This window comes from Pan paniscus, chromosome 6 (genome assembly GCF_029289425.2).
Source record: "Pan paniscus chromosome 6, NHGRI_mPanPan1-v2.0_pri, whole genome shotgun sequence".
NCBI lineage: Eukaryota > Metazoa > Chordata > Mammalia > Primates > Hominidae > Pan > Pan paniscus.
Window position 1 is genome coordinate 35,770,725 of NC_073255.2, and position 21,654 is coordinate 35,792,378.

General features: G+C 50.4%; 1 protein-coding gene across 1 annotated transcript; it reads left to right on the top strand.

The window, feature by feature from the left end:
* Positions 1-4,513: 4,513 nt before the first annotated feature.
* GHRHR (growth hormone releasing hormone receptor) lies at positions 4,514-20,151 on the top strand. Its single transcript, XM_008958907.5, has 13 exons — positions 4,514-4,686; positions 9,402-9,504; positions 9,631-9,738; positions 10,445-10,542; positions 11,697-11,794; positions 12,541-12,673; positions 14,560-14,713; positions 15,004-15,064; positions 15,547-15,616; positions 16,351-16,442; positions 17,008-17,137; positions 17,904-17,945; positions 19,742-20,151. Exons 1-13 carry the CDS (start codon positions 4,630-4,632, stop codon positions 19,865-19,867), a joined length of 1,272 nt encoding a protein of 423 aa, XP_008957155.2. The 5' UTR covers positions 4,514-4,629; the 3' UTR covers positions 19,868-20,151.
* Positions 20,152-21,654: the final 1,503 nt, after the last annotated feature.

Here is a 21,654-nt window from a genome sequence, read left to right on the forward strand (position 1 = left end):
TCACTCTACACAATTCCAGCAGAAAAATTAAAGTTGGGCAAACTTCCCAATTGATGGTTGCCAAAAGCATTGCACCCAGATCAACTGGAGACAAGAGCAGAGATTTCAGCAGAAATTTTAAACAAGTAGATCAAGATCCTGAAACATTTCTTCAAAGATTTGTAAGAGAAGATGAAGGATGGCTTTGCCAGTACAATGTTGAAGACAAAGCATGATCAAAGCAATGACTACAAAGAGGTAGAAGTGGTCCTGTCAAAGCAAAAGCAGACCGGTCAAGAGCAAAATTCATGACGAAAACAGTTTTGGGGATGCTCGAGGTATTTTGCAGGTTGACTTTCTGGGGAGCCAAAGAACGATAACATCTGCTTATTGTGAAAATGTTTTGAGATAGCCAAAGCTTTAGCAGAAAAATGCCCAGGAAACCTTCACTAGAGAATCCTTCTCCACCACCACAATACTCCTGTTCATTCTTCTCATCAAACAAGGCCAGTTTTGTGAGAGTTTTGATAGGAAATCATTACACATCCACCTCACAGCCATGATTTGGCTTTTCATGATGTCTTTTTGTTTTCTAATCTTAAAAAATCTTTTAAGGGCACTCATTTTTCTTTAGGTAGTAATGTAAAAAAAGACTGCATTGACATGGCTAAATTCCCAGGACTCTCAGTGTTTTAGGGATGGATTACATGGTTGGTATCATTGCTTACAAAAGTGTCTTGAAAGCTTATGTTGAGAAATAAAGTTTATATTGTTTATTTTTTAATTCCATATTTCCATGAACTTTGTGAAGTCCTCTTGTACAAATAGATTTAGTTCATACCTTTTAACCGCTCAGTAGTATTCCATTGTATGAATAGATCGCATTTTGTTTAGCTATTCCTTTCTCATTGGACAATTGTGTTGTTTTCTGGTTTTTACTACATGTTATAAACAACACTGAACTCAGAACGCAAATACCCAGAACTGGAATTTCTGGCTTATAGGGTATGTTCATTCTTAAATTCATTAGATAATATCAAATTGTTTTTCAAAGTGGTTATACAAAATTCACTCTCATCTGCCATTTATGAATGCTCCCATTTCTTTACATTATCTTCCAGACACTGTGTTATCAGACATTAAAGTTTTAGGCAATGTATTAGGTGAAAATGGGTAGCTTATTATTATTTTTATTTTCATATTCTTTAGTATTAGGAATGTTAAACATTTCTTCATCTGTTTATTGGCCTGTATATTTCACTTCTTTTCTGAATTGTCTATTTGTATCATTTGCTCACTTTTCTGAGTTATTTTTATCTTTCTTACTGATTTTTTTCTTTTCTTTCTTTTTTTTTTTGTGACATAGTCTCACTCTGTTGCCCAGGCTGGAGTGCAGTGGCACGATCTTGGCTTACTGCAGCCTCCACCTCCCAGGTTCAAGGGATTCTCCTGCCTCAGCCTCCCGAGTAGCTGGAACTACAGTTGTGCACCACCAGGCCCGGCTAATTTTTGTATTTTCAGTAGAGACAAGGTTTCACCATATTGGCCAGGCTGGTCTCAAACTCCTGACCTGGTGATCCGCCCGCCTTGGCCTTCCAAAGTGCTGGGATTACTGGCGTGAGCCACCACGACCAGCTGATTTTTAGATATTTTTAAAATACATTTTTGATACTACAGATTTGTTTGTCAGGATTGGTTGCAAATATTTCTTTCGGTTTGTAGCAGAAAAATGCTTTTAGTTTTCATCTATGGCATCCTCTCTTGAACATACATTTTAAAATGTTAATGTGGTCACACTTGATTTTTTTCTTTACGATTTTTATTTTATATGACACTCTCCTTTATTCTAAGGCCATAAAAATGAATTTCTATTTTTTGAAGCATTTTTATGATTTTGTTGTTTTATAGTTAGGATTTTTAACCTAGAATCTATATTTTGTAAATGTGAGCTAGAGATTCAATCTTATTTTTTCGTACAAAGAATCAGTTGTTCCAATCTTACTTGCTGTTAGTCCATCTTTGTTACATGCTGTCATAAATGATTGTCCACTGGATCTAGGCTCTGTATGAGGTTCTTTATAGTACACGGCTTTCCTTGTCCACTTATCCCACCAATCCTATAAAGAAGGTGTTAGTATCATCCCCACTTTTCAGATGGGAAAACAGAGGCTCATATGGTTTGAATGTTTTGTTCTCTCCAAATCTTATGTTGAAATAGACCTGCATTGTTGGAGGTGGGGCCTGGTGGGAGGTGTTTGGGTCATGGGGGTGGATCCCTCATGAATGGCTTGGTGCCCTCCCCATGGTAATGAGTGAGTTCTGACTCTGCTAGTTCATGCAAGAGTTAGTAGTTTAAAGAGCCAGACATCTCCCTTGCTCTCTTGCTCCCTCTCTCACCATGTGATACACCAGGGGTTCCCCCTTCACCTTCCAGTATGAATGGAAGCTTCTTGAGGCCCTCACCAGAAGCAGATGCCAGTGCCATGCTTCCTGTGCAGTCTGCAGAACTGTGAGCCGCAATAAACCTCTTTTTAAAAATATAATACCAAGCCTTGGGTATTCCCTTATAGCAATACAAATGGACTAACACAGAGGTTCAGAAAGGCTAAATGACTTGCCAAATGTATGACAGCTAGCAAGTGATGGAGGCAGAATTTGAATCCTGAGTGTATACAGAATTAGCTAGAGAAGACAGCTCCATGAAGAAACAGGCCTGCAGGGATCCTTGGGGAACATGTACAGTTAGAGCAGGGTTTCTCAGCCTTGGTCTTATTGATCTTTGGGACTGGATAATTCTTTATATGATCAAGGGTGGGGGCATCCTGTGCATTGTAGATGCTTAATAGCATCCCTGGTCTCTACTCATTCGATACTAGGAGCAACTCACCACCCCACTCCTCACCCCAACTCCTAGTTTTTATTTTGATAACAAAAAATGTCTCCAGACATTGCCAAATGTCCCCTAGGGAAGCAAAATTGCTCCAGGTTAGGAACCACTCGTTTAGACAGTAATAACTATTATTAATTATCACTATCAACCTCAATAATTAGCCATCATTAATGCTAATGATATTGATGCTAATTATCAACAGTGATTAATCGTAAGACTTTTTTTTCCTGGTGCTGTTGCTTCTTTGTAGCTGAGGAACAGAAGGTTCTAGCTTTCCCTTCAAGTTATACCTTTTCAGCACTCTGCTTTTCCAACCCGTGAGCTCTCAGCCTGCCAAGAGAGGAGCTCTGCTCTCCCCTAAAAGTGTAAAAGTGTGCAGAGCTCTGTGTGGCATGCTGCTTGCACCCGTTTCACAGTTAAGCTCATGAAAACACTTACACAGGATAGGAGGGTTTTGGAGCTTGGGGTGGTTCATGTTTTTGTTTCGAAATATTTTTTTTTTCAGTATTTTGTTGACAATGAAGAAAAATGGAAAAATAAACCCCTGCTGATGTCAAAATAAGCCCTAAATCCAGATGTAGCGGGGGCGAGGAGCCTTCAACATTCATGATGTGATCGGGCTGTAAACATGTCTGGTGTTCTAGCACGCAGCCCAGCAGCTTCTGTGAGTGGAGACGTGCACACAAACATCAGGACCTGTCGGCTACTGGGATATTCAGGTCTTTCAGAGGTGACATCTTTGACATTTCAAAATGCTGTGCAAGATCCAGGGGCATTTAGAACACTGTCTTTAGCCTGGCCAATGGAGACCCTGCATTTTAAAGTCTAAAACTGTAATAAAAGTGACCAGGCAATGAATGTTCAATATAGTTTGCTGTGTAAGTCTTCTCATTTCTGCTACCGATGAGAGTTGTCCTCCCCCTATTCAAGATGGCTTGACCCATGAATCCTTCACAAGGCTTCCAACCAACCTCATTTTCCCCTTTTGCCGTGAGAGTTTTGGAGAGATTTTGATAAGCCCCCATGTGAAATCCAGAGCCTTGATGCTTGCAGCTTCAGCTCACCATCCAGGCCAGAGTCTTTGACCAGTAAAGGACCCAGGTCTTGCTGAAATGACACATTCCTGGCCAGCCCATGCCAGTGCTTACAGATCATACTTCCTTTCCTAAGACCATTCCAACCCTCCATCTCCACTAATACCATACCCTTCCCCTTCCCCACCAGTTCCACACAGCTCTGACCTCACTCTCCAGCCCTGTGGATGAGGCTAGGAGCACACATCAAATAACCTGGGAGCTTCCCAAGGGCAGGCCCAGGTCCCCTTCCTATTCTTTAAGATCCCATCAATCTGAGGGGTCACTCCAATGATGGCCACCGGAGACCTGGGCTTAGAGAAGAAAGCGGTAGAGAATATTGACCAAGCGACCTGTGGCTGTCACCTCTCTGGGCCCTTGCTATCAGGACAGACACACAAGCAGACTTATAGCCAGAGTAGAAGGTGATGAGGGTGCGGGCTCAGCCCCTGCCTGCTGGAAACAGAGTCCCACCTCAGCGTCAATGCTGCGCTGGGCAGGTGTCCTGCAATCCTGGTGAATATTCAGCGGTCTGTGTCCCCTTGGCTAGCTCCTGCCTATGCAAACAGCCACCTGAGAAGGGGAAGCAGAGGGTGTGGTGGAAGCGGCTGTGTCAGGGGACAGCAGGGGAAGGAAGATAGCCAAGGCTTACTGAGGCTGGTGGAGGGAGCCACTGCTGGGCTCACCATGGACCGCCGGATGTGGGGGGCCCACGTCTTCTGCGTGTTGAGCCCGTTACCGACCGTGAGTAGCCAGCTGAGACCCTCCGGCCTCTGCCACTGGGCTCCAGATTTGGGAGCCACAGGGCCAACTGGAGCCTGGTGGAGACCCTACTGCCCTTCTTCCACTCTAGAGTCCCTCCCTACGAGCAGGTGGCAGGCTGTGGCTTGGAGAGCCCCTGACACCGGGGCTCCCTCCCTCATCTCCCTCTGCCCAGCAGTCTGTAGTGACTCTGGGTAGTGCTATTAACATGTCCTTCCAGGGGCTGAGCTGAGCTCACCTTCTTGTTGCTTCCCCCAGGGCCTGGCTGTGCCCTCTGAGGGCCACAGAGACTCTGTCTGCCCCAAGACAGTGCCTCAGAATTGGTGAGGCAAAGTCAGGCTCCCCTCTTAGTCCCCCCAGTTTGCTCTTTCTCTCAGCTGTGCACCTGTGATGCTTCCACACACTCCCGTGGTAAGCTTTCTGGACCCTTCCTTAGTCCCATGACTCCCTGAGCCGCTCCAGTTTGGTGGTTTCCTTTGAAGAGGGTGTGGCCAGGGAAGGAGTGGAACCTAAGGAGTTGGTGGAGACCAGCTGCTTCTGCTCCAGCAGTTAGGGGATCCATCATCTTCTCACGATGCCGAGGGCTGGAGAGGCTTTTGGCAACCAAATTGTACTCCATGGGCTAGAGCGCTGGAGCACGGGGCATCAGGAGAGAAGGCCCTTCCTGAATGTGCTGCAGTTTCCCGGTAACTTTCCAGGAGGTTACTGCAAGTGACAGCAGGGACCAGGCTGGGAGTCACAAGGTTCTGGGATGGTGAGGGCCTGAAGCATTCTTCCTCCACTGCCTTATTGGAGGGTGCTGCCCCTCCCGAGCACCTTGCTGCACCTGCTCCTAAGTGCACAGGCTTTGGGCTTGAATCCTGGACCCATGAAACTAGCCGTGTGAACTGCAAGTTCCTCAGCCTTCCTGAGCCTTGCTTTTATCTCTTTTGTTAAAAGAGAAAATATCCGCTGGCCCGGGTCACTGTGCATTGAGTGGAATCTGATTTGTCAAGGGCTGGGCATAGGGGTGCAACACAGGAAACTTCGACTGCCCCCCTGTCTGCCATCTGTGTGCACTCTACAGCAAAAGCTTTATTTTTAGCAGGGGTACCCAAGACCTGGTGGTGGCCATTCAGCAGATGGTGCTAGTACCAAAGCTAGAACTCAATCACTGTTTGCCAGTGTGGGCACCATCCCCTGCAGATACCAGGAAGAGCAGCAGGCATAGATGCAAGGCCTGGGGGTCCAGGGCGATGGAGCCTCCCCTCAGGGGTGGGTGGGGTCCACGATGTGTGTGGGGGTGACTGGGAGCCCCAGGATGTGTTTCGCCAGTCCTAATTCAGCAGGAGCATTTGGATAAATCTTAGAACGATCTATCCTTCCTCCCACCACTTCCCTCCCTAGAATCTCTCCTTACATCTGGCCCTATGACCACACATCCTGAGTCATTAGTGGGGCTTCTCTGAATTTCCCTCCTTCTCTTAGAGGTGTGGGCACTGTCTGTTCATCCTTTTGGCATGAGGCTGCTCTCCTGGCATCCTTTGCCCTCAGTTGCTTCCCCAAATTGGCCCTGAAAAGTTTCCCAGGCAGGGTTGGGGCTTGCCAGACTGTGCAGTAGGCAGAAGGATAGGCAGAGACCACAGCTCTTCCAACAGCCCAGGGTCAATGTCAGGCTGATGGTGTGAGAAAGTCCCATACAGGCCCGTCTGCCCTCCTGCTCTTCCTTCCCTGCTTTGTGCGCTCAGTCTGTTGGGAGATGTAGGGGACATGCAACGGGGCTCTGCCCTGAGATGGACCTGAGGTTACTGAGTCCTCGGGAGGAAGCCAAGAGCTGAGTCCGCGGCACCCACCAAAATGAGACCTGGAGCCTGGGTAGTGGGTGACATCTGCACCCTGGGGCCTTGCAGGGCCAGGCAGGAGATGGCAGAGCTGCGTCCAAGCCATGGACCCATGGGGTCAGCAGGGCGGGACAGGAGTGACTTCTCCTGCCAGGGTAGCACTGGTGGGGGTGACCCTCCTTACTGGGCTGGCTCTCCAGATTTTCTCCTAGCCCACAAATCTGCGGCAGAGCTCTCGGGTCTCTCCACGTGGTCACCCACCATCTATTGTCCCCACTCTGGTGGTCAAAGTCTGTACTCTCTGACCCCAGCCCTGGTCTTACATCTGCTACACTATTTGCTGTGCCTGCATTTCTCCCAAAGAACACTAGCTGTTAATTAAACATTTGCTGACATGGATCCTGCTAGACATTGAGGGTGTGTGTGTGGGGGTGGGGGCAGGGGCCATGGGGAGAGAAACATTAGTCCTGAGCTGATACTTCCCAAATACACCTTTTCCCACTTCCCTTGTCCTTGCACATGCTGTGCTTTCTGTTCCAGATGCTCTTCTCCCCACTGTGTGTGTCTGGCTCTAAAAAATGCTCCCTTGTCCCCAGGTCCAGCTCAAATGCCACCTCCCCAATCCCTGTGAGAGGGACACTCCCTCCCATGGTACCTGTCTTGCTTCTTTTTGTTTTTTTTTTTTTGTTTTTCTGAGATGGAGTCTCACTTTATCGCCCAGGCTGGAGTACAGTGGCACAATCTCAGCTCACTGTAACCTCCGCCTCCTGGGTTCAAGCGATTCTCCTGCCTCAGCCTCCCGAGTAGCTGGGATTACAGGAGCGTGTCATCACACCCGGCTAATTTTTGTATTTTTGTAGAGATGGTGTTTTGCCACATTGGTCAGGCTGGTGTTTAACTCCTGACGTCAGGTGATCCGCCTACCTTGGTCTCCCAAAGTGCTGGGATTACAGGCATGAGCCACTGTGCCCGGCCCCTGTCCTGCTTCTGATCACAGTTTGCACAGGGTCTATTAGGATCCAGCCCTTCTCCCTTCCCCAGCCCCTCCTCTCCTGTGAAAGCCTGGGGGAACAGACATCTACACTGGTTGACTTGGATGTGTGTTTTATACAAAAATGTGTATGCTGTATACCCAGTTCACAGTGCAGAAAGTATGTTTTGTAAACTTGGCTTCCCTTGTATGTATCTGTTTGGGCTCTGGCCTGCTGGGCGATCAGTTTTGGTTTTCCTTCAGTTTGGGGCAGTGGGAGGGAGAAGTGCTAGAAATTCCTGCTGTTCACTTCCAGTTTCCTGGAGAACTTGTTAAAATACAAAGTGCTGGATCCACCCTAGATCTCTACATATTCCTGCTTCCATCCCAGTGGATCTCTAGCTGGTTCTTGAGGCACACTTTCAGAAGTACTTCTAGAAGATTCCCAAAAAAACCCCAACTTGTTTCCAGCTTCCAGAGATCATTTCTCATGGCCACTGTGTAGCACAAGATCTGGGAGGCTCCTAAAACTATAATCTTTCAGGGTTGCTCAGCCATCAAGGTTATGATCCTTTCATCTACACATCCATGAAGCCACACATCCATCCTTACACAGCTCTCTCACTCATCCACCATGCACCCATCCATGCAGCCAGTCATCTGTCTATCCATCCATCCGTCCAAATCCATCCATCCACCTCCCCAGCCATATATTTGTCTGTCTGTCTGTATACTCATCCATTCCACCAGCCTTCCTTCCTTCTTTTCTGCCTTCCTGCCTTCCTGCCTTCCTTCCCTCCTTCCTTTTTTTATGTAGCCTTCACCTCATTCATGTGCTCACTCATCCATGTGCTCATTCATTCATCCATCTTCTCTCTCACTTACTAAGCTACCCATTTGCTCATGTGTTCCTGCCTGTGTGCATCCCGAAAAGCAGAGACTGAGACAAAGGTCAGAAATTTAAAATGGTTTCCAGTGGAGTAAATCCAAAGTATTGGCAGAGCTGCATTCCTCCTGGAGACTGTAGAGAATAATCTATTTCCTTGCCTTTTCCTTGGGTTCATGCCCTTTCTCCATCTTCAGACCAGCAGTGTGGCATCTTTAAATCTCAGTTCCCACGGCACACATCCTCATGTCACCTCCTCTGATTCTGACTCTCTTGCCTACTGCCCATCCTATAAGGAGCCTTGCGATTACATCGGGCCTACTCAGATAATCAAGGATGAGCTTTGCATCTCAAGATCCTGAACTCAATCACATCTGCAAAGTCCTTTTGCCGTTTAAGGTAACATATTCACAGGTTCCACGGATTAGGATGTGGACATCTTTGGGGGCCATTATTCTGTCTACCATTATTATGCAGAACTGCTTCCAGGGAGCAGGAGTGGAGAGCAAGGAGAATGACACAGGGAAGGAGGAAAGGCCCTGATGAGAATGGAGTTGGCCATCCCTGTGAGATCTTCAGAAGCACATTGTCTAATGTGTCTCAGAAGTTACTTACATGAGACAGAATGGAGAAACATCCATCCAAACCTAGGCAGACCTAGGTTTGTATACCAACTTCCTGTCTTCCAGGGTGACTTTGGGCAAGTCAGTCAACCCTAACCTCTGCTTCCTGAGCTGTGAAATGGAAAGAACAAGAGCATTAACTGCACAAGAGAGGATTAGACCTTCTGTTCCTCCCTCTCTCCCTCCCTCCCTCCCTCCCTCCCTCCCTCCCTTCCTTCCTTCCTTCCTTCCATCTGAACATCTACCAAACACACCTGAAACTACTGTGAGCAGGTCTTTGCCTAGGATTAGGGCACAGAAATGAATCAGGCCTTGTCCCTGTTCTCAGGTCATGTGGACCACAGAGCCCAGAAAGACACCCAACTGGCTTGGCTCATCCTGTTCACTGTTTCCAGCAGGTATTGGGCCACATGCACCCAGAATGTGACTTCATCACCCAGCTGAGAGAGGATGAGAGTGCCTGTCTACAAGCAGCAGAGGAGATGCCCAACACTACCCTGGGTATGGGGCCTAGGAGGCAGGTGGTGGCTTCTCTGATTCCTTTATATCCTCCAGCCTCACCCCTCGGATTATTGGGACAGCCCTGCACCTGGGCTGAGTCTCTGCTGCTTCTGGCTCTCTATCCAGGCTGCCCTACGACCTGGGATGGGCTGCTGTGCTGGCCAACGGCAGGCTCTGGCGAGTGGGTCACCCTCCCCTGCCCGGATTTCTTCTCTCACTTCAGCTCAGAGTCAGGTGAGGGGTGCTGGGTGTGGCGGTGGGAAAGGGAGGTGCTTTCATCTGGAAGTGGCAGAATCTGGCAGACACATCACTGGATTTGGGGGCAGGCTAACCTGGGTTTGTATACCAACTTCCCCTCTTCTGGGGTGACCTCGGGCCAGTCAGTCTATCCTGATCTCTGCTTCCTGAGCTGTGAACTGGGGAGAACAAGAGCATTAACTGTGCAGGAAAGTATTAGAGTGCAGAACCTGTAAGTGCTGGACCTGGATGCCCTCCAGGTGTTAGCAGAAGGCTGGCTGCAAGGGTGGAGGAGGGCAGGCCTGCCTGACTGCCAAGACACCACCAACTGCCCAGGATGGAGAAGGTGGGGCACTCTGCTGCTCTGCTTCACCTCCCTGGCCTAGGTGCCGGGACAGTGAGGGCCTCTTTTCTCCCTACTGCCCTTAGGATGCTGGCAGCCCAGCTCACCACTCCTCACCCCTCAGGGGAATAATCCTCTCTGTGAAGAGATGGCACCTTTGAAGCCAGAGATGGAAGGCCCCATAGTGTGTCCCTGGGCAGGCTAGACCTGGGCCCCAGGCCTCTGGACCCACCCTCTCTGTTGCTCAGAGGAGCTGTCCATGCAAACCCTGCCAGGGTCACTCGATGGTCCCCGGCACCCCCAGCCCCCTCCTGGGGAGAGGGAAGGAGTTGTGGCTAGAGAGTCTTGCTTGCCTCCCAGGGGCTGTGAAACGGGATTGTACTATCACTGGCTGGTCTGAGCCCTTTCCACCTTACCCTGTGGCCTGCCCTGTGCCTCTGGAGCTGCTGGCTGAGGAGGTAAGAGTCTTCTGGCATGTTGGAGGAAGGACTGCCATGGACATTTGTATGGGTGGGTGCACAACTGTAGGGGCCGCCATTCTCTAGCCTGCAGATTGGAATACTACTTACAGCAGTTTTCCAGCAGAGAGCAGTGAAGTGTCTGGAGGAGAGGGGGTCTTTTGCTAAGTTACTGAAGGGTGACCCACAGGCCAAGTTACTTGGAGGGAGAAGCGGGGCAGAGGGCAGGTGGGAGATCTGCCGGCTGCTGTCTTGGTTCTGTGTCCAGGCCTCCAGGGCAGGGAGCTTAAAGTGGTTCCAGAGGAAACAAGGCTCCTAGCAGCCCTGGGAAGCTCCTTTCCTTCTCTGGCCCTCAGTCTGTGGAGCAGTGTGCATGGTTGTGGTGTGGGCAAGTGAGGGAAACTCAAGCCCAGGGTGATTGCAGAGAGCTCCTAACACCAGCCAGCACACCGCACACTTGTGTATCCAGCAGGGCCTTTGCAAGGCACTCCCAAACCCATCATCCCATTTCTCTGTCCCCTTGATCTCTGAGAGGTAAAGCATGACTGTAACCATTTTTCAGATGGAAAGACTGAGTCAGGGACAGGAAGTGATTGCCTGGACCCCACAGGAGAGCTGGTATTGGGGCCAGTGCCCAGGCCCCTGCTCCCTTCCCTTGCCTGCACCCTCTATCTTCAGGTCCAGGCTGGACTCTGACTGATCCAAACACTTGGCCACGGAAACCTTTTGCCTGCCTGCCTGTGGCTGTCCCCAGGTGTCCCTGGCTATCTCCTTTATTTGGATACATTGTGTTCCCAAGCTGGTGAGCAAGCTGGATGTCAATAAACAAGCTGATTTCCTCTTGGGCTTTTGTCATTCCCCAGGGACATGTAGTTTCTGCGGCTGCCTCTCCTCACCCCCAGAGCATCATTAATGTTAAGCATCTCCACTCCTCGCTACTGCCCCTCCCTCACCCGCAGGTCAGGTGGAAGGCAGGCTGTAAACTAAAGCTCCAGTGCACAGGGGGAGCTTTTCATGGTACCCATGGACACCTCTGCCTCCAGATGGGGAGTGTTGGGGTGGAATGGCAAAGGCTTCACCTGCTTGATTGTCAAGACTCTCTTTCCTCCAAAGGCCCAGAAGCTGAGACTTTCTTCTGTCTCTGCCCTTCCCAGGAATCTTACTTCTCCACAGTGAAGATTATCTACACCATGGGCCATAGCATCTCTATTGTAGCCCTCTTCGTGGCCATCACCATCCTGGTTGCTCTCAGGTTTGTCATCCTCATCACCAGCTCAAGAACCTTCCTTGGCTCCTTATTTCCCACAGGGTCAAGTCTGCTTCCTTGCCTACATAGCCATGAACTTCCCAGATCTAGGCACCATACCCCTGTCTAACTTTCCCTTCCCTTTTCCCCACAATGTAGACCCATCCCTTCAAACACCAGAACTCATTCCTACCTCTGCCCCTTTGCTCACGTGGTGCTCATTCTATTTGCTTGGAATTCCTCATTGTTCTCAGTGTATTTATATCTGAGAAAGCCCAGCTCCTATCTGCATCTGACAGTCCTCTGCCTCCTGCCCAGAGCCCCTCTTGACTGTTATAACTCTCTGACCACTGTCCCTTTTAAGACCCCACCCCCTCCTCCAGCCTTCGAAGTCTGAGCACTGCATCTGGCCTGTGCTGTTCTTGGTCTCATGGGGATGAGTGTCTCTGATCATCCATGGGGCTCCCATGGGCAGTACCTGCCGTTTCTGCCTCTGTTCCCTGAGACTGTGAGCACCCTCGAGGCAGGGACCAGATATTCCTCTGTTTCCACACTTACCCTGAGCACAGGAATGGTTGCTCAGCTGTCCTGCAAGGGTTAAACTGAAGCCTCAAGTTCAGCTCAATTCAATTCAGTTTGATTGCATCCAATTTGATTCGATTCACCTCCTGCCCTGTTCAGCCCAGTTGCAGCACACCAGAATCCCCTCTCCCTGCTTGCTTCTCGTTCCTCATTTCTCCCATTACCCCCAGGAGGCTCCACTGCCCCCGGAACTATGTCCACACCCAGCTGTTCGCCACTTTTATCCTCAAGGCGGGAGCTGTGTTCCTGAAGGATGCTGCCCTTTTCCACAGCGACGACACTGACCACTGCAGCTTCTCCACTGTAATGGCCATGGGTGAAGGGGCTGGGCAGGTGGGGGAGAGAGGAGGTAGGATTACAGACCCAGATGTGCCTGCACCAGGCTTCCCTGCCCTGTGGGCTGACCCTGGGGCTCCCGCATGGCCAATTACAGAACAGGAAAATGCTCCTTTCCCATGTCACCCCCTAAGTCCTCACGCCTTTCCTGGACTGTGGTGTCGATCCATGTCATTTCCCATATTGCATGCTCTACTCTGCGTTCTGTAGTCCAACCTAGACCACGTTTCACTATGCACAGCCTTTTCCTTTCCTTTCATCCCTCCCTGAGCACTCATAGGTCTGTGCTGGGGGTGTGTACGCAAGGGGCTGGGAGGAGCTGGGTCCCTCCTTCAAGAAGAGCCCATGGGACAGAATGCACACAGATTAGGGGACTCCCAAGCGGAGGAAGCTGAGAGCTAGGAGAGAACGAGAGGGGGCTTCAGGGAGGAGAGGACCCTGGAGCTGTATTGGCAGCAACAATAGGGAGATGGGGAAGGAGAACATTTCAAGAGGAGGGACCAGGGTGAACAAACTCTCAAAGACAGGAGGACCTGGGCCATGTCCAAGAAACTGGGAAGGCACCATGGGAGAGATGGGGTGGAGACAATAGAGGCAATTGAAATTAAAGGGAAGTTGGGCAGAATGTGGAGACCCAGCACCTGCTAGATCCTCTACAAGTGTGCTGGAAATGAACAGCGAAATCAGGGAGCAAACTAACACATGACCTCAATTAACTGATGAAAGAATTAATCATACTTCATACTGAGCACTTATTTTGTGCCAGGCATTGCACTAAGTGCTTTACATATGTAGTTGTCCCTTGAACAATGTGGGTTTAGTGGTGTTGACCCCCCTTTCAGCTGAAAATTCAAGTATAACTTTTGTGTCCCCCAAACTTAACTATTGATTGCCTACTGTTGACCTGAAGCCTTACCAATAACATAAATGACCGATTAACACATATTTGTCTGTTACACGTGTTACATACTGTATTCTTACAATAAAGTAAGCTAGAGAAAAAATTTTAAGAAAATCATAGAGAAAATAAATTGGCTGTTTTTAAATGGAAGTGGATCATCATGAAGGTCTTCATCCTCATCATCTTTATGTTGAGTAGCCTGAGGGGGAGGAGGAAGAGAAGTTGATCTTGCTGTCTTAGGGGTGACAGAGATGGAAGAAAATCTATGTGTAAATGGACTTCAGCAGTTCACACCTTTGTTGTTCAAGAGTCAGCTGGCATTATCTCTTGAATTTTTAAAACAGCTTGAAGAAGAAAGCATCACTTTAATCCCATTTTGTAGAGGAGAGACAGTTGGCAAGGTCACCCAGTGGCACACGGGTGGGGCTGGGATCAAACATGGGCCAACTGAACTCAGAGGTGGTCCTGCTCCCCTGCCGGCAGGTGATCAAGTCATGCAGTGAGTGAGTGAATGCACGGGTGCCTGTGTGTGTTTTTTGCAAGACAGAGCTGTGGCTGAATAAGTCACAGCTCTAGGGATTGACTTCAGCTCAGGAAGGATGGGGGTAAGTGAAAATAGAAGCAGGTCTTAGGCAGTTTCCATTTAATCCTTATGACGAGGGCTTGATCTAGGTTTTGGAGGTTTTTCCTTTTACAGATGAAAAGCTAAGGTGTGAGGAGATTTGCACAGGAAATAGATAGTAAATTAGAAGCCAGGCTGTCTAGATACCAAATCTGTGCTCTTAACCCTCACTGTATATCACCACATCCCCTCTTGGGTGGCCCAAGGAGCTGCAGGTCCCAGCCTAACATGGAGGGGCCTGGAGGTTCTGTATCTGAGTAGGGTAGAGGAGACTGGGATGGGGCTCCAGTGGGTGTCCCAGCTCTGAAGCACCCAGGTCCCGGCCCCCAGGTTCTATGCAAGGTCTCTGTGGCCGCCTCCCATTTCGCCACCATGACCAACTTCAGCTGGCTGTTGGCAGAAGCCGTCTACCTGACCTGCCTCCTGGCCTCCACCTCCCCCAGCTCAAGGAGAGCCTTCTGGTGGCTGGTTCTCGCTGGCTGGGGTGAGCACTGAGGGCGGGTTGGGCACCATGGGGAGGTAAAGGGCTGGAAAGGCCCAGGGAGTTTACATAAAGGCCCCTCCACCTCACTCTGAGGCCCAGAGAAGGAGAGGGACAGGCCACAGTCCGGCAGCAAGTGTTGGAGGGTGGGACCAGGGCCCTGGTTCTGGGGTCCTGCCTGGCCCTGCCTTTGCAGTGCCCTACGTGGCTGATGGTGGTGGTGGGAGGTGGCGCCAGATCTCAGAGTCAAGGATGCAGACCCCCTCACTTGTGTCTCCCCTGTACTCCTGTAGGGCTGCCCGTGCTCTTCACTGGCACGTGGGTGAGCTGCAAACTGGCCTTCGAGGACATCGCGTGAGTCGGAGCGGCCACCTTGTCATACCCACTGGTCCTACATGGGGTGTGGAGTGGACAGTCAGGCCATGGGCTGTTCTCCAGGCTGGGAAGAGGAGGAGAAGGGACTGCCTGGCTAGGATGGGGGGTGGGAGAACAGTCTGTGAGTAGCACAGAAGGGGCATGAGCCAGGCAGGAGATTGGAGCTCAGATTCCCAGGGCTGTGGGGCTGGGGGAAGGTGGGGTGAGGGAGCTGCCAGGGGGCCAGCAAGGAGGCATTGAACAGAGTTCAGAAACGTTTGTCCATCTAGGTGGATAGAAAGGGTGAGCCCAGCCTGGATTGGGGTGCCCCTTTGGGTGGAGACCCTAACTGGCTGAGACAGGAGAAAAGGCTGGAGGGGAGGTGGGTGAGGCCAGAAGGCATGAATGCCTGAGAGGGAGGTGCCTGTGTCACCACAGTGAAGGGGACTTTCCAACAATGGCCTTCTTTCCTCTCTCCCCAGGTGCTGGGACCTGGACGACACCTCCCCCTACTGGTGGATCATCAAAGGGCCCATTGTCCTCTCGGTTGGGGTCAGTCTCTGGGCCAGTGCCTTTTGCTTTATTCAGTCAACTTCCCTGGAACTACTGACGGGCTGTGCACAGCAGGAAATGCAACTCCAGTCTGGGTGTCTTGAAAACTGGGCTCCAGCCTTGCTCTGCCACTGATTCTCTGTGAGGCCCTCTCTGGGCCTCAGTATCCCATTGGTAAAACTAGAGGGGTGGTGGTCTCCATCAGCATGCAGGCTGTTCCAGCTCAATTTTGATGAGCCTAATGTGCTGGTTGCAGATCATTTACCACTGCAGTGAGAGACTAGGGGTGCCGGGTGGGGGCAGTAAATGGAGTCTGCAGCTAAACCCCTCTCCTCCCTCTGCTCTCACACACAACACAGAGGCAGTGAAGACTGCTTTGCATGGCTTTGGTAAATGTACAAATGTTTTGCAACTTAGCAACTGTGCAAAGTGAGGGACATCTGCTTTGTGCTAGAGAAGAGCCTGGGAGGTGGCTGGAGGCAGGTGGCAAGGCCTGATCGCCCCCCTTGATCCCAGGACTTGGTCCTTCTCTGTCCAATGCTCAAATGTGGGACCCCCCCCCCCATCTCCAGGCTACCAGTTCTGGAGCAATGATCTGTGCATTCATTCACCTGCACATTCTCACGTCTCAAGGATTTAAATTTTCTAGTCCCCAAATGGGCTGGGGCTCACCCCAGCCACCCAAGGCTACCCCCTGACCCTTGTCTTCCACCTTCCTATGCCTCTATTTCCAGGTGAACTTTGGGCTTTTTCTCAATATTATCCGCATCCTGGTGAGGAAACTGGAGCCAGCTCAGGGGAGCCTCCATACCCAGTCTCAGTATTGGTACTGTGTGTTTGTGTCTGGGGATACTGGGAAAGGGTAACTGGAGGGGGATTCAATGTGGTGGTTCTGTCTCATCCAACAAGCATTCATGACCTCAGCCCCATACTCTTTCTTCCCTATGTTCCCAGAGACAGAATAGACCTGGCCCCTTCCTTCTAGGGGATCACAATATTGGAAGGATGAGGACTCCAAACAGCCAGCTCCCATGCCAAATAGAACGATGAGTGCTGGGATCAATTTCTATGGGAGCCTGGGGAGAGGGATCCTTTCTAGTTGAAGGGTGGTGTGGTCAAGGAAGACTTCCTGGAGGAAGTGGTTTTGATCTACACTTTGAAAGATGCATAGACTTTGGGATAAACTGGGGCAAGAATAGTTGGTAGGGGAATCAGCAGGATCCAGCGCCCAGAAATAAAAAAGCCCAGGGTGATTGTGGGGAGGTGGCGTTTCCCAAGGTGGCTGTTCCACAGAGTGGATATAGGGAGGTGGTAGGAAGTGAGAGGAGATGAAGTGCACACGACAGTTTCTAATCCCAGCCTTGGGAACCTAGGATTTGTCTTTCCTGCAGGCGTCTCTCCAAGTCGACACTTTTCCTGATCCCACTCTTTGGAATTCACTACATCATCTTCAACTTCCTGCCAGACAATGCTGGCCTGGGCATCCGCCTCCCCCTGGAGCTGGGACTGGGTTCCTTCCAGGTGAGGGCCCCCACAGGCACTCTTTCTTTCCATTGAGGGTGCTGGAGGGAGGTGCTGTTGCCCACGGGCCTTGGCTGAGTTCATGACAGGGTGAGGGCTATGTTTTTCATCCATATATTCAAATATCTGTCTGTCTGTCCATCTTCCAGCCACCCATCTATGTATTCAACTACCCATGCATTCTTCCATCCATCCATCCATCCATCCATCCATCCATCCATCCATGCATCCATCCATCCATCCATGCATCCTTCCATCCATCCATACATCCATCTACCCACCCACCAACCCATCCATCCGTCCATCCATCCACTCACCTAACCACCTACCCACCCACCCATCCACCCACCCATTCATCCACCCACCCACCCATCTATACATACATCCACCCACCCACTCATCTATCCATCCATCTATCCATCCATCCATCCATCCATCCATCCATCCATCCACCCATCCATCCAATCTATTCAACTCTTATTGATCCCCTATTATGTGCCAAGTGTTGTGCTCATTCACAAGGGATGCAGAAATAAGGTCAGAGAAATGGGGCCAACAGTACAGCCCTGGCAGGCTTGCTATGACAATTCTATGACAGTATGCCTGGCACATAGTAAGTAATGAATGCACTTAAATTCCCCTTTCAATCAAACCTGGCCCAAGCCATAGCCTGGGGATGAGTAGGGAAAAGGTAGCAGAAAGACGGTGGACACCTTCAGGCCAGGCCAAAGGGTTCTGATGGGGTCTTTCTTCTTTGGCCCCACAGGGCTTCATCGTTGCCATCCTCTACTGCTTCCTCAACCAAGAGGTGTGTGATTTTTGAGGCTATCCCTCATGGAGTCCCCCTCCCACCAGACCTAAGGCCCCTCCTCCTCTCTCCCACTCAGGCCCTGTAAACCCCAGCTCAGGCCACACCTTCACTCTTGTGAGCTTTTGTGGTAGTCTGTCCTGAGCTTCTGGATCAAGCTGAACCGGAATGTTTCCTGTAAACATCTCTTATCCATACTTCCTCTGAGCTGGGCCAAGTTCTACTAGCTACTCTTCAGGAGGTGGGGGAGGCCTTTCAGGGATAAGGAGGGGGATTAGGGTAGGGAGTCAGAAGGAATCCCCCAATTCTGTGTTCCTAAAATTGAACAAAAAGGAGAGTTGGGGAGGGGGTACGCCAGCTGAGGGAGAGATAATCAGAGAGAACAGATAGAGGAGCCAAGAAAGTCAGAGGTAGACATACAGGGAACTAGGAAAATAATCAGATGCAGAGACAAAGAGGAAGATCTGGAGCCCAAGAAACAGAGAGAGCACCTAAAGAAAACAGACACACAAAGAGAGTGGACAGAAGGGGAGATAGACATGAAAAGACAGAACAGATGGTGCTGCTGCACATGTGGAAACGTGGGGACACGACAGAGACTGACGCAAAGTGAATTCCACCCAGGAGACACTGAATTTCCCCCTTAGGACAGTCCTGCTCTGGGGAGAGAGGCGGGGGAGAATTGATCTCAATGCCCCGGACTCCCAAGTTCCACCTTTGTGCACCTGCAGGGCCATGCGCTCCCTCTGCTGGCCATGGATTTGCCATGGGCTCTGCATTCTGTGAGAGTTGGCTGCAGATGCCCTGTCCCCTTCGCTGTGGAGTTTTGCTCCCATCTCATCTGCCACCTCTGTCCCTTACTGCTCCTTCCACTCTCCCTCTCTTTATTCCTCACCTGACCTCTCTAAGTCCCATGCAGCCTTATCTGGTGTCTGGCTGTAGCAGACCATGGGCCCTGGGGGTCCTGGGAGGGGCAAGAAGCATCCCAGGCTGAGGCTGGTGGGGTGTGGAAAAAGTGTTTCCACAGAGAGTTGTGAAGGGAGCTGTCTTGGGAAGCAGTGCTGGAGACCAGGTGGTTACATACCTCTGGTGACAGTGAGCTTACTACCTCCCAATAGCTCTTTCTGTTGTCAGGCAGCTGTGGAAAGATCATCTTTATGTTGAACAGATATCTGATTCCTTTTATCTTTCACCACAACCCCAGTTCGGCTCTACTGCATGAGGCACATTCTCTCAGCACCCTATGCCCCTGAAAGCCCCTTGGAGATGTGAAGATACAGACAGCACCCCCACCCCCCAATCCCACCCTTCCACCTTGCCCCAGGCTACTTTTCTTTTACTTACTTTCAGTTTCCTCAACTGCAACCCCTCAGACAGAGTTCTGAATCCTCTCTCCCTTCAGGTCATGTCCTCTGGACAGATTTCCAGTGGCCAGAGTTGAGCTCACAAAATTGAACCCCAGAGCAAGGAGTGGTCTAAGTGATTAAGAGAGAACAGGGTGGTTATTTGGCCAGGAACTCAAGAAAGCACCTATAAATGTCTTTAACTGGGCTCAGACAAAGGCAGGGCTAAAAAGCAGAGAAAGGAGCTAAAAGAATGGTGAGAAATACTCACAGGAAGGAAAAAGTAGTATCCTCCAGAGGTAGTACTTAGCAGTACCTGTTGCCAAGCATGACTTTTCCTGCCCCATGTCTCTGTTTCTCTTACACGGCCTCTCCCTGCACCTTAGTCTCATTGGGGTTGAGTAGCAAAGCCACAGGGGGACCTTCCTAACGTCCTCTTCCTTGTCCCTGGAGGTGAGGACTGAGATCTCACGGAAGTGGCATGGCCATGACCCTGAGCTTCTGCCAGCCTGGAGGACCCGTGCTAAGTGGACCACGCCTTCCCGCTCGGCGGCAAAGGTGCTGACATCTATGTGCTAGGCTGCCTTATCACGCCACTGGAGTCCACACTTGAATTTGGGCAGCTACCACGGGTCTGCCATGCTCTGGAGGAGCAAGGGGGCCACATCCCCACCCCAGCTGTTACCCAGCCCGGGGCAGGTGCAGCCCTTCCTCCCTGTCTCTGCATCTGACTCTCTTTTGAGGTCCCTGTATGTCTACCTCTGACTTCTGTGGTCCCTCTGTGTCTGCTCTCATCCATTCCTCTTCCTGGGGCCTGGGGCTCTAGCCCAAGGCTCAGAGGAGCCAATAAACCTGTAAATGAATAGACGCATGTTTGAGTGAGTAAATGGGCCTCTAAAGGGGAGCGCACCTGCGTTCTTTATTTAGACGTCTGGTGCTGAGTTGCGTTCATCATTCCTCAGTTCATGCTACATTATGATTATTTATCTGTGCAAGGGGCCTCTTGTTTTATTTATTCTTAAAATGTACTCTCTTTTGCCTTCACCACTCCCATTCGCCTCCTCTCACAGGCAAACAAGCGAGCATGCTTAATGTGAATACTTGTGTTTCTGTGTGTCTTGCAAAATACGTGGTGTTTTGTGTGTCTGTACTTTAATTTACATAAATGCTGTTGGTCATATGCCTCATCCTGCTTCTAACGTTTCCCCCTCAGCACTGTGCTTTTAAGAGATGCTCCCAGGGGTGGACGCGGTGGCTCATGCCTGTAATCCCAGCAGTTTGGGAGGCTGAGGAAGGCAGATCACCTGAGGTCAGGAGTTCGAGACCAGCCTGGCCAACATAGCGAAACCCTGTCTCTACTAAAAATGCAAAAAAATTAGCTGGGTGTGGTGGTGGGTGCCTGTAGTCCCAGCTACTTGGTAGGCTGAGGCAGGAGAATTGCTTGAACCCGGGAGACGGAGGTTTCAGTGAGCCGAGATCACGCCCCTGCATTCTAGCTCGGGCGACAAGAGCGAAACTCTGTCTTAAAAAAAAAAAAGAAAAAAAAAAAAGAGAGAGAGAGAGATGCTCCCGTGTTTCCCTGCATACATCTGGTCTGTCGTTTTGGCTGTATGTGGTGCTGTGTAGAGTCATCACCCACATGTTACTGTCCTGTCCTGTCTCCCCTGCACTCTAGTGAACATGCACATGCCGGTCCCCTCCAGGATCTGTGAGAGTGAGCCTCTGTCCGGGACTCACACCCAGGAGCAGCAGTGCTGGGCATCCATTATGCCACCTGTTGATGTGATTCGGAGGTGCCAGATTGCATGCTTCAGTTCTGCACTCCCACTAGCAGCTCTTGAGGTCCCTAAGTCCCACAGCCCCACCAACACTTGGCATTACCCAGCTTTGTAATGTTCACCAGCCAAATGGGTGTAAAGTGCCATGGCACTGTTGTCCTAATTTGCATCTCCCTGATATCTAATGGGTGTAAACATCTCTTGCTGTACCCACTTGCCTTTTGGGTTTCGTCTTCTGGAAATTGCTTGAGTCTCTTTCCCTATTTTCTTCTGGAGTGGAGATGCCTCAACTCCAGGTCTTTCTCTTATGTCGTCCCCATTGTCTGCCCTCCTGGGTCCCAGCATACTGCCTGCTGTCCCCCACCCAACTGAGGACTCCCTTAATGTAACACATCTACATAGTCTGTCCCTCTTCCAACCTCCTTCTTGGCAGCGGGGAGGAGAAGGAGACCCAGGCTCTGTCCGTGGGGACCTATTTATTGACTGACAGTGGTGGAGGGAGATTCCAGTACAGAGAATAGGCCTACTCGGGCTGATCGCCAGGTGCCATTTGCCTTGTCCTGGTCCTTGCCTGGGTGCCTCCCTTCT